The sequence below is a fragment of the Oncorhynchus kisutch genome, linkage group LG30 (assembly GCF_002021735.2).
Source record: "Oncorhynchus kisutch isolate 150728-3 linkage group LG30, Okis_V2, whole genome shotgun sequence".
NCBI lineage: Eukaryota > Metazoa > Chordata > Actinopteri > Salmoniformes > Salmonidae > Oncorhynchus > Oncorhynchus kisutch.
Window position 1 is genome coordinate 40,231,662 of NC_034203.2, and position 12,443 is coordinate 40,244,104.

Consider the following 12,443-nt stretch of genomic DNA (forward strand, 5'->3'; position numbering starts at 1 on the left):
ATGTTTGATAGTGGTAGTAGACACCCTCACACATAAGGATGGCTCTGCTGCAGGAAGACTGATACATGTTTGATAGTGTCTTGATGCTGTAGTGTTTGATAGTGTCTTGATGCTGTAGTGTTTGATAGTGTCTTGATGCTGTCGTGTTTGATAGTGTCTTGATGCTGTCGTGTTTGATAGTGTCTTGATGCTGTCGTGTTTGATAGTGTCTTGATGCTGTCGTGTTTGATAGTGTCTTGATGCTGTCGTGTTTGATAGTGTCTTGATGCTGTCGTGTTTGATAGTGTCTTGATGCTGTCGTGTTTGATAGTGTCTTGATGCTGTCGTGTTTGATAGTGTCTTGATGCTGTCGTGTTTGATAGTGTCTTGATGCTGTCGTGTTTGATAGTGTCTTGATGCTGTCGTGTTTGATAGTGTCTTGATGCTGTCGTGTTTGATAGTGTCTTGATGCTGTCGTGTTTGATAGTGTCTTGATGCTGTAGTGTTTGATAGTGTCTTGATGCTGTAGTGTTTGATAGTGTCTTGATGCTGTAGTGTTTGATAGTGTCTTGATGCTGTCGTGTTTGATAGTGTCTTGATGCTGTCGTGTTTGATAGTGTCTTGATGCTGTCGTGTTTGATAGTGTCTTGATGCTGTCGTGTTTGATAGTGTCTTGATGCTGTCGTGTTTGATAGTGTCTTGATGCTGTCGTGTTTGATAGTGTCTTGATGCTGTCGTGTTTGATAGTGTCTTGATGCTGTCGTGTTTGATAGTGTCTTGATGCTGTCGTGTTTGATAGTGTCTTGATGCTGTAGTGTTTGATAGTGTCTTGATGCTGTAGTGTTTGATAGTGTCGTGATGCTGTAGTGTTTGATAGTGTCTTGATGCTGTAGTGTCTTGATGCTGTAGTGTTTGATAGTGTCTTGATGCTGTAGTGTTTGATAGTGTCTTGATGCTGTAGTGTTTGATAGTGTCTTGATGCTGTAGTGTTTGATAGTGTCGTGATGCTGTAGTGTTTGATAGTGTCTTGATGCTGTAGTGTTTGATAGTGTCGTGATGCTGTAGTGTTTGATAGTGTCTTGATGCTGTAGTGTTTGATAGTGTCTTGATGCTGTAGTGTTTGATAGTGTCTTGATGCTGTAGTGTTTGATAGTGTCTTGATGCTGTCGTGTTTGATAGTGTCTTGATGCTGTAGTGTTTGATAGTGTCTTGATGCTGTAGTGTTTGATAGTGTCTTGATGCTGTAGTGGTTGATAGTGTCTTGATGCTGTAGTGGTTGATAGTGTCTTGATGCTGTAGTGTTTGATAGTGTCGTGATGCTGTAGTGTTTGATAGTGTCTTGATGCTGTAGTGTCTTGATGCTGTCGTGTTTGATAGTGTCGTGATGCTGTAGTGTTTGATAGTGTCTTGATGCTGTAGTGTTTGATAGTGTCTTGATGCTGTCGTGTTTGATAGTGTCTTGATGCTGTAGTGTTTGATAGTGTCTTGATGCTGTCGTGTTTGATAGTGTCTTGATGCTGTAGTGTTTGATAGTGTCTTGATGCTGTAGTGTTTGATAGTGTCTTGATGCTGTAGTGTTTGATAGTGTCTTGATGCTGTAGTGTTTGATAGTGTCTTGATGCTGTAGTGTTTGATAGTGTCTTGATGCTGTCGTGTTTGATAGTGTCTTGATGCTGTCGTGTTTGATAGTGTCTTGATGCTGTAGTGTTTGATAGTGTCTTGATGCTGTCGTGTTTGATAGTGTCTTGATGCTGTCGTGTTTGATAGTGTCTTGATGCTGTCGTGTTTGATAGTGTCTTGATGCTGTCGTGTTTGATAGTGTCTTGATGCTGTAGTGTTTGATAGTGTCTTGATGCTGTAGTGTTTGATAGTGTCTTGATGCTGTAGTGTTTGATAGTGTCTTGATGCTGTAGTGTTTGATAGTGTCTTGATGCTGTAGTGTTTGATAGTGTCTTGATGCTGTAGTGTTTGATAGTGTCTTGATGCTGTAGTGTTTGATAGTGTCTTGATGCTGTCGTGTTTGATAGTGTCTTGATGCTGTCGTGTTTGATAGTGTCTTGATGCTGTCGTGTTTGATAGTGTCTTGATGCTGTCGTGTTTGATAGTGTCTTGATGCTGTAGTGTTTGATAGTGTCTTGATGCTGTCGTGTTTGATAGTGTCTTGATGCTGTCGTGTTTGATAGTGTCTTGATGCTGTAGTGTTTGATAGTGTCTTGATGCTGTAGTGTTTGATAGTGTCGTGATGCTGTAGTGTTTGATAGTGTCTTGATGCTGTAGTGTCTTGATGCTGTAGTGTTTGATAGTGTCTTGATGCTGTAGTGTTTGATAGTGTCTTGATGCTGTCGTGTTTGATAGTGTCTTGATGCTGTAGTGTTTGATAGTGTCTTGATGCTGTAGTGTTTGATAGTGTCTTGATGCTGTCGTGTTTGATAGTGTCTTGATGCTGTCGTGTTTGATAGTGTCTTGATGCTGTCGTGTTTGATAGTGTCTTGATGCTGTAGTGTTTGATAGTGTCTTGATGCTGTCGTGTTTGATAGTGTCTTGATGCTGTCGTGTTTGATAGTGTCTTGATGCTGTAGTGTTTGATAGTGTCTTGATGCTGTAGTGTTTGATAGTGTCGTGATGCTGTAGTGTTTGATAGTGTCTTGATGCTGTAGTGTCTTGATGCTGTAGTGTTTGATAGTGTCTTGATGCTGTAGTGTTTGATAGTGTCTTGATGCTGTCGTGTTTGATAGTGTCTTGATGCTGTAGTGTTTGATAGTGTCTTGATGCTGTAGTGTTTGATAGTGTCTTGATGCTGTAATGTTTGATAGTGTCTTGATGCTGTAGTGGTTGATAGTGTCTTGATGCTGTAGTGGTTGATAGTGTCTTGATGCTGTAGTGTTTGATAGTGTCGTGATGCTGTAGTGTTTGATAGTGTCTTGATGCTGTAGTGTCTTGATGCTGTCGTGTTTGATAGTGTCTTGATGCTGTCGTGTTTGATAGTGTCTTGATGCTGTAGTGTTTGATAGTGTCTTGATGCTGTAGTGTTTGATAGTGTCTTGATGCTGTCATGTTTGATAGTGTCTTGATGCTGTAGTGTTTGATAGTGTCTTGATGCTGTAGTGTTTGATAGTGTCTTGATACTGTAGTGGTTGATAGTGTCTTGATGCTGTCGTGTTTGATAGTGTCTTGATGCTGTCGTGTTTGATAGTGTCTTGATGCTGTAGTGTTTGATAGTGTCTTGATGCTGTAGTGTTTGATAGTGTCTTGATGCTGTCGTGTTTGATAGTGTCTTGATGCTGTAGTGTTTGATAGTGTCTTGATGCTGTAGTGTTTGATAGTGTCGTGATGCTGTAGTGTTTGATAGTGTCTTGATGCTGTAGTGTTTGATAGTGTCTTGATGCTGTAGTGTTTGATAGTGTCTTGATGCTGTAGTGGTTGATAGTGTCTTGATGCTGTAGTGGTTGATAGTGTCTTGATGCTGTAGTGTTTGATAGTGTCGTGATGCTGTAGTGTTTGATAGTGTCTTGATGCTGTAGTGTCTTGATGCTGTCGTGTTTGATAGTGTCTTGATGCTGTCGTGTTTGATAGTGTCTTGATGCTGTAGTGTTTGATAGTGTCGTGATGCTGTAGTGTTTGATAGTGTCGTGATGCTGTAGTGTTTGATAGTGTCTTGATGCTGTAGTGTCTTGATGCTGTCGTGTTTGATAGTGTCTTGATGCTGTCGTGTTTGATAGTGTCTTGATGCTGTAGTGTTTGATAGTGTCTTGATGCTGTCGTGTTTGATAGTGTCTTGATACTGTAGTGTTTGATAGTGTCTTGATGCTGTAGTGTTTGATAGTGTCTTGATACTGTAGTGGTTGATAGTGTCTTGATGCTGTCGTGTTTGTACTTCATGTTCTAATACTTTAATGTTACCTCTTCCTTGTGTTTTAAATATATATATTTTTTTTATATGGCACAAAACAGTTAATAATTTGACTAAATAGAAATTCTGAAAATGTCCAACATTTTGACATCAAATCAGTTCTATTTGGTTATTTCAATGCACTTGAGGCTCATTTACAACAACAAAAAATCAATTGTTTCAAAAGTACAACAGCAAAGATTTACAGTAGTATCTGCAACACCTTTGCAGTCAAAGACGGACAGACACGGGAGCTAAAACCACATTTGCAGCCTTGTCTAATGCCACAACATTTAACCTACTATCCTACCGCAGAACAAATGATGAATTTTTACTGAACGTAATAATATTACTACTACAGACCGTTTTATTAACTATATCAGTGCTCACATTGATACCAACATTACAGCTCAGGAAACGTATTTACCAAGTATCTTACAGTAGGAATGCTGATCTTGGCTCAGGATGTCCCCCGACCATATTATCATATTCACTATGATCCAACAGGCACTGATCCTAGATCAGCACTCAAGACACTTTGTGAATAAAGAACCAGAAACCATCTATGGGCAAGTTGTTAACAGAACTAAAGTCATGCCAGTCTGTGTGTTAACTACGGTTGTGCCTAGATTCACATCGAAGAGGATTGTGAGGAGTAGAATTAGAGAACAAGGCTCCAATAGCAGCGAAAGCAACAATTACAGACCCACCTCAGACAGTCAGACAACAGTCTTCATACAGGTTGTTGTAATATATTAATATGAAGACAAAGTCACTTCCAAGGCAACATTTCTCTGGAATAAAAACTTTTAACACAACTAGCCTTAAGTGTGTGATGAACACAGGAAACATATCCAACCCAAAAGGTTGTGTACTGTCTGCTAAGCTAACGGAACAGACGACAGGAAGGTAAACATTGAAAAACTAAAGTGGTTTACACACAACTCAGTTAAATGTGATATTCAATGGAATGAGAGGTTGGTTAGTCAAATGTTAGGTTCAAGTCCCTCTGGAAAAAATCATGAAAGGTTGATGTCTATTGTGCTGTCCCCATCTGGATGGGTAGTGGTTCTTAGATGGATCTTCAGAGGCTCTCCTCATGTTCTACAGTGTTTGCCTCCCAAATTGCACCCTCTTTCCCTTTATAGTGCACCAGAGGCTGGTCAAAAGTAGTGCACTATAAAGGGAATAGGGGTCATTTTGGAGGCATACAGTAACTTCTCTCCCTGCTTTGGACACACAGAGGAAGACCTGCTTTCTCATCTGCCATATTAAGACAATAAAATCAGAAGTTTGGTAGCTTGTAAACTGGCCAGCAGAACTATGTTGTTGACTCCATCTCTAAGGGAAAGAACAGTTGTCGTCAGAGTGGGTTGCTTGGCTACATTGGTTGCATCACAAACAGTACCCTATTCCCTAGTGGGCCCTGGTCAAAAGAAGTGCACTATATAGGGACTAGGGTGCCATTTTGGACAAATACATCACACAGAGCTTAGTAACAGTTCAGATAACCTTGGACCTTCACTCCAACCAGATCCCGCCCATGTGGGACATATGGGTGTGATGCATAGTCCTCTGGCAGGAACTCTACATCCCCACCTCCTTTATCCTCTTCCTGCTTGTCAAGACTCTCAGGGCAGAGATCAGCTCAACCAAGAGAGTCTCTCTCTCACACACACCTCAGCTGCTTCAGATAAACCACAGCCCACTAGGTGTTCAGACACACACACACACATCTTCCCTGCCCGAAGAAGAGGCCACTCATCTGGGTACATGTGTGAAAGTAATGGTTCACTTGTTTGGGCTCAGGGGGAGCAAGTGTGGAGTTTCTGCCCCCAGGCTGGTGTTATACACAGCTGCCATCCAGTAGAAGCTCCTTGCCCTCGGCCCCACTACTGGGAGGGCTGTGTGAGTGGCTCTGGGCCCCGTTGTTGTGTTTCTTGTAGCCTCCCGGCCGGACGCCCGGGCCACTGTGCTCTGGGATGAACAGGGCTACTAACAGAGACAGCAGTACGGAGCACGCCCCGAACAGGAAGGGAGGGCCGGGGATGATGGAACTCTGGAGGAAGAGAGAGAGAGGGGCAGAGAAACTGATGATTAATAGGGAGGGTCTCTGTAAAAAGGGGGATGTGTGTTTTAGCGAAGTGCCCAACAACTGTCCCTTCAGTCAGATGTACAGTAGGTAGGAGATTATGAATGGAGTGTCTGAAGGCTGAGACATCCATGTTTTTATAGGTGAGTGACACCATGATATCAATACTGTCTGAATATATACTCCTATACCGTTGTCTCTCAGTCCTGTCCAATACAGTCCTCCACGGTCTCACCTCGTCAGTGGGGTTGGCCGTGTGTGTGTCCTCTATCCTCCATGGTCTCACCTCATCAGCAGGGTTGGCCGTGTGTGTATGTGTGTGTCCTCTATCCTCCATAGTCTCACCTCGTCAGTGGGGTTGGCCGTGTGTGTGTGTGTGTGTGTGTGCGCGCGTCCTCTATCCTCCATGGTCTCACCTCATCAGCAGGGTTGGCCATGTTAGGTTTGGGTTCTTTCCCAGGGCTGTCTACAGCGTCCAGATCAGTCAGCTCCACATGGAACAGGTAGAATATAAAGCCATAGAAGGCCGGGCCGAGCCCGTTACACAGACCACGGATACCTGTTATCACCCCCTGGACAACACCTAGGAGACGGATACAAAGACATTCAATCAAGATGCTCTCTTTTTTTAGTTCTTTATTTTTTTATTATTTTACCCCGTTTTCTCCCCAATTTCGTGGTATACAATAGTTTTTAGTCGCTACTATCTTGTCTCATCGCTACAACTCCCGTACGGGCTCGGGAGAGACGAAGGTTGAAAGTCATGCGTCCTCCGATACACAACACAACCAAGCCGCACTGCTTCTTAACACAGCGCGCATCCAACCCGGAAGCCAGCCGCACCAATGTGTCGGAGGAAACACTGTGCACCTGGCAACCTTGGTTAGCGCGTACTGCGCCCAGCCCGCCACAGGAGTCGCTAGTGCACGATGAGACAAGGATATCCCTACCGGCCAAGCCCTCCCTAACCCGGGACGACGCTAGGCCAATTGTGCTTCACCCCACGGACCTCCCCGGTCACGGCCGGTTACGACGGAGCCTGGGCGCGAACCCAGAGTCTCTGATGGCACTGCAGTACAGCGCCCTTAACCACTGCACCACCCGGGAGGCCAAGATGCACTTTCAGTTAGGGCTGGGGGGGTAAACCCTATTTCACTAAATACCAGTACTGATGCATGGAACAGTTTGGGTTTTAACTTTACATACCGTTATGTCAATGTTTGGTTTGTTACATGTAAAATACATGAAATAACTGAGTAAACAAACTCAAATGATGGTAATCGTCTGTTCCTACCAGCAGTAAGAGGGAGCTGACAGTCGTCTGTTCCTACCAGCAGTAAGAGGGTCTGTTCCTACCAGCAGTAAGAGGGCGCTGACAGTCGTCCGTTCCTACCAGCAGTAGGAGGGCCCGTCCCTACCAGCAGTAGGAGGGCCCGTCCCTACCAGCAGTAGGAGGGCCCGTCCCTACCAGCAGTAGGAGGGCCCGTCCCTACCAGCAGTAGGAGGGCCCGTCCCTACCAGCAGTAGGAGGGCCCGTCCCTACCAGCAGTAGGAGGGCCCGTCCCTACCAGCAGTAGGAGGGCCCGTCCCTACCAGCAGTAGGAGGGCCCGTCCCTACCAGCAGTAGGAGGGCCCGTCCCTACCAGCAGTAGGAGGGCCCGTCCCTACCAGCAGTAGGAGGGCCCGTCCCTACCAGCAGTAGGAGGGCCCGTCCCTACCAGCAGTAGGAGGGCCCGTCCCTACCAGCAGTAGGAGGGCCCGTCCCTACCAGCAGTAGGAGGGCCCGTCCCTACCAGCAGTAGGAGGGCCCGTCCCTACCAGCAGTAGGAGGGCCCGTCCCTACCAGCAGTAGGAGGGCCCGTCCCTACCAGCAGTAGGAGGGCCCGTCCCTACCAGCAGTAGGAGGGCCCGTCCCTACCAGCAGTAGGAGGGCCCGTCCCTACCAGCAGTAGGAGGGCCCGTCCCTACCAGCAGTAGGAGGGCCCGTCCCTACCAGCAGTAGGAGGGCCCGTCCCTACCAGCAGTAGGAGGGCCCGTCCCTACCAGCAGTAGGAGGGCCCGTCCCTACCAGCAGTAGGAGGGCCCGTCCCTACCAGCAGTAGGAGGGCCCGTCCCTACCAGCAGTAGGAGGGCCCGTTCCTACCAGCAGTAGGAGGGCCCGTTCCTACCAGCAGTAGGAGGGCCTGTTCCTACCAGCAGTAAGAGGGTCTGTTCCTACCAGCAGTAGGAGGGCCTGTTCCTACCAGCAGTAGGAGGGCCTGTTCCTACCAGCAGTAGGAGGGCCTGTTCCTACCAGCAGTAGGAGGGCCTGTTCCTACCAGCAGTAGGAGGGCCTGTTCCTACCAGCAGTAGGAGGGCTGGGTAACTTTTACTTGAGTCATTTTCCATTAAGGTATCTTTACTTTCACGCAGTATGATTGTTGGGTACTTTTTCCAACACTGCATGCGAGTTATAACTAGTGGCATAGCACCCTGAAACATAGACATTCATTTGTGTTAAGTATTGAAAAATCATACCATTGGTATTTCGAAATACCCCCCCCGTATACGGTATATACGTATACGGTATCTCTTCATCACTCAATACCTAGGTTTACCTCCACTGTATTCACATACTACCATACCTTTGCCTGTACATTATACCTTGATGCTATTTTATCGCCCCCAGAAACCTCCTTTTACTCTATGTTCCAGACGTTCTAGATGACCAATTCTCATAGCTTTTAGCCGTACCGTTATTCTACTCCTCCTATGTTCCTCTGGCGATGTAGAGGTGAATCCAGGCCCTGCAGTGCCTAGCTCCACTCCTATTCCCCAGGCGCTCTCTTTTGACGACTTCTGTAACCGTAATAGCCTTGGTTTCATGCATGTTAACATTAGAAGCCTCCTCCCTAAGTTTGTTCTATTCACTGCTTTAGCACACTCTGCCAACCCGGATGTTCTAGCTGTGTCTGAATCCTGGCTTAGGAAGACAACCAAAAATTCAGAAATTTTAGTTCCAAACTACAACATTTTCAGACAAGATAGAACTGCCAAAGGGGGCGGTGTTGCAATCTACTTCAAAGATAGCCTGCAGAGTTCTGTCCTACTATCCAGGTCTGTACCCAAACAATTTGAACTTCTACTTTTAAAAATCCACCTCTCTAAAAACAAGTCTCTCACCGTTGCCGCCTGCTATAGACCACCCTCTGCCCCCAGCTGTGCTCTGGACACCATATGTGAACTGATTGCCCCCCATCTATCTTCAGAGTTCGTGCTGCTAGGCGACCTAAACTGGAACATGCTTAACACCCCAGCCATCCTACAATCTAAACTTGATGCCCTCAATCTCACACAAATTATCAATGAACCTACCAGGTACCTCCCCAAAGCCTTAAACACGGGCACCCTCATAGATATCATCCTAACCAACTTCCCCTCTAAATACACCTCTGCTGTCTTCAACCAAGATCTCAGCGATCACTGCCTCATTGCCTGCATCCGTAATGGGTCAGCGGTCAAACGACCTTCACTCATCACTGTAAAACGCTCCCTGAAACACTTCTGCGAGCAGGCCTTTCTAATCGACCTGGCCGGGGTATCCTGGAAGGATATTGATCTCATCCTGTCAGTAGAGGATGCCTGGATATTTTTTTTAAATGCCTTCCTAACCATCTTAAATAAACATGCCCCGTTCAAGAAATTTAGAACCAGGAACAGATATAGCCCTTGGTTCTCCCCAGACCTGACTGCCCTTAACCAACACAAAAACATCCTATGGCGTTCTGCATTAGCACCGAACAGCCCCCGTGATATGCAGCTGTTCAGGGAAGCTAGAAACCATTATACACAGGCAGTTAGAAAAGCCAAGGCTAGCTTTTTCAAGCAGAGCTTCCTGCAACACTAACTCAAAAAAGTTCTGGGACACTGTAAAGTCCATGGAGAATAAGAACACCTCCCAGCTGCCCACTGCACTGAAGATAGGAAACACTGTCACCACTGATAAATCCACCATAATTGAGAATTTCAATAAGCATTTTTCTACGGCTGGCCATGCTTTCCACCTGGCTACTCCTACCCCGGTCAACAGCACTGCACCCCCAACAGCAACTCGCCCAAGCCTTCCCCATTTCTCCTTCTCCCAAATCCATTCAGCTGATGTTCTGAAAGAGCTGCAAAATCTGGACCCCTACAAATCAGCCGGGCTAGACAATCTGGACCCTTTCTTTCTAAAATTATCTGCCGAAATTTTTGCCACCCCTATTACTAGCCTGTTCAACCTCTCGTGTCGTCTGAGATTCCCAAAGATTGGAAAGCAGCTGTGGTCATCCCCCTCTTCAAAGGGGGGGGGACACTCTTGACCCAAACTGCTACAGACCTATATCTATCCTACCGTGCCTTTCTAAGGTCTTCGAAAGCCAAGTCAACAAACAGATTACCGACCATTTCGAATCTCACCATACCTTCTCTGCTATGCAATCTGGTTTCAGAGCTGGTCATGGGTGCACCTCAGCCACGCTCAAGGTCCTAAACGATATCTTAACCGCCATCGATAAGAAACATTACTGTGCAGCCATATTCATTGATCTGACCAAGGCTTTCGACTCTGTCCATCACCACATCGGCAGACTCGACAGCCTTGGTTTCTCAAATGATTGCCTCGCCTGGTTCACCAACTACTTCTCTGATAGAGTTCAGTGTGTCAAATCGGAGGGTCTGCTGTCCGGACCTCTGGCAGTCTCTATGGGGGTGCCACAGGGTTCAATTCTTGGACCGACTCTCTTCTCTGTATACATCAATGAGGTCGCTCTTGCTGCTGGTGAGTCTCTGATCCACCTCTACGCAGATGACACCATTCTGTATACTTCCGGCCCTTCTTTGGACACTGTGTTAACAACCCTCCAGGCAAGCTTCAATGCCATACAACTCTCCTTCCGTGGCCTCCAATTGCTCTTAAATACAAGTAAAACTAAATGCATGCTCTTCAACCGATCGCTACCTGCACCTACCCGCCTGTCCAACATCACTACTCTGGACGGCTCTGACTTAGAATACGTGGACAACTACAAATACTTAGGTGTCTGGTTAGACTGTAAACTCTCCTTCCAGACCCATATCAAACATCTCCAATCCAAAGTTAAATCTAGAATTGGCTTCCTATTTCGCAACAAAGAATCCTTCACTCATGCTGCCAAACATAGTCTATCACAGTGCAATCCGTTTTGTCACCAAAGCCCCATATACTACCCACCATTGCGACCTGTACGCTCTCGTTGGCTGGCCCTCGCTTCATACTCGTCGCCAAATCCACTGGCTCCATGTCATCTACAAGACCCTGCTAGGTAAAGTCCCCCCTTATCTCAGCTCGCTGGTCACCATAGCATCTCCCACCTGTAGCACACGCTCCAGCAGGTATATCTCTCTAGTCACCCCCAAAACCAATTCTTTCTTTGGCCGCCTCTCCTTCCAGTTCTCTGCTGCCAATGACTGGAACGAACTACAAAAATCTCTGAAACTGGAAACACTTCTCCCTCACTAGCTTTAAGCACCAACTGTCAGAGCAGCTCACAGATTACTGCACCTGTACATAGCCCACCTATAATTTAGCCCAAACAACTACCTCTTTCCCAACTGTATTTAATTTTTATTTATTTATTTATTTTGCTCCTTTGCACCCAATTATTTTTATTTCTACTTTGCACATTCTTCCATTGCAAAACTACCATTCCAGTGTTTTACTTGCTATATTGTATTTACTTTGCCACCATGGCCTTTTTTGCCTTTACCTCCCTTCTCACCTCATTTACTCACATCGTATATAGACTTGTTTATACTGTATTATTGACTGTATGTTTGTTTTACTCCATGTGTAACGCTGTGTCGTTGTATCTGTCGAACTGCTTTGCTTTATCTTGGCCAGGTCGCAATTGTAAATGAGAACTTGTTCTCAACTTGCCTACCTGGTTAAATAAAAGGTAAAATAAAAATAAATAAAAATAAACAGAACATCTTCCAAGCTGAGGAAGAACCACACAACATATCGTGTCACTCCAGGTTTACTTCGATATGATGGTTATTATATCAACATGTGTGGATAAAGGTGTTTCAACCTCTCATAACACCTCTTACCGACACAAAAAAAATATACCACTTTGTCAAGCGTGTTTTTTTTGTCTTGTCAGCATTTGGAAAGTTTACAGACAAATTTGCGTTTTCCATCAGGCCTGTCGTGACATGTGCTTTACCCGCTTAAAAAAAAAAGTTGGATAGAAACCTGTTTAGAGGAAAAAAATTATTCTGATCATGGAAAATTTGGTTGAAGTTTAATATTGAACAGTATAAAACAAAAATCAGGAGAGTACAAGCCTCATTGAAATCACTGATAATTGATGTGTTTCCACGAACTACTCAGAAAACATAGAACTATTATTATTATAAAAAAATATTGTCAAAAATGTTGCAATATGATATCTGGGGCATATCGCCCAGCCCAACCTTCCGCTA

At 45.3% G+C, this 12,443-nt stretch overlaps 1 protein-coding gene across 1 annotated transcript in view; it reads right to left on the reverse strand.

Moving 5' to 3' along the window:
• Window positions 1–3,967: 3,967 nt before the first annotated feature.
• The window catches only part of mfsd14a2 (major facilitator superfamily domain containing 14A2), a 41,180-nt gene continuing 32,704 nt past the window's right edge, over window positions 3,968–12,443 (reverse strand). Inside the window, exons 11-12 of the mRNA XM_031810433.1 lie at window positions 6,377–6,543; window positions 3,968–5,927 (exon numbers count right to left, since the gene is read on the reverse strand). Coding sequence (XP_031666293.1) covers window positions 5,715–5,927; window positions 6,377–6,543 — 380 coding nt within the window. The 3' untranslated portion in view covers window positions 3,968–5,714. The remainder of the gene's footprint in view (window positions 5,928–6,376; window positions 6,544–12,443) is intronic.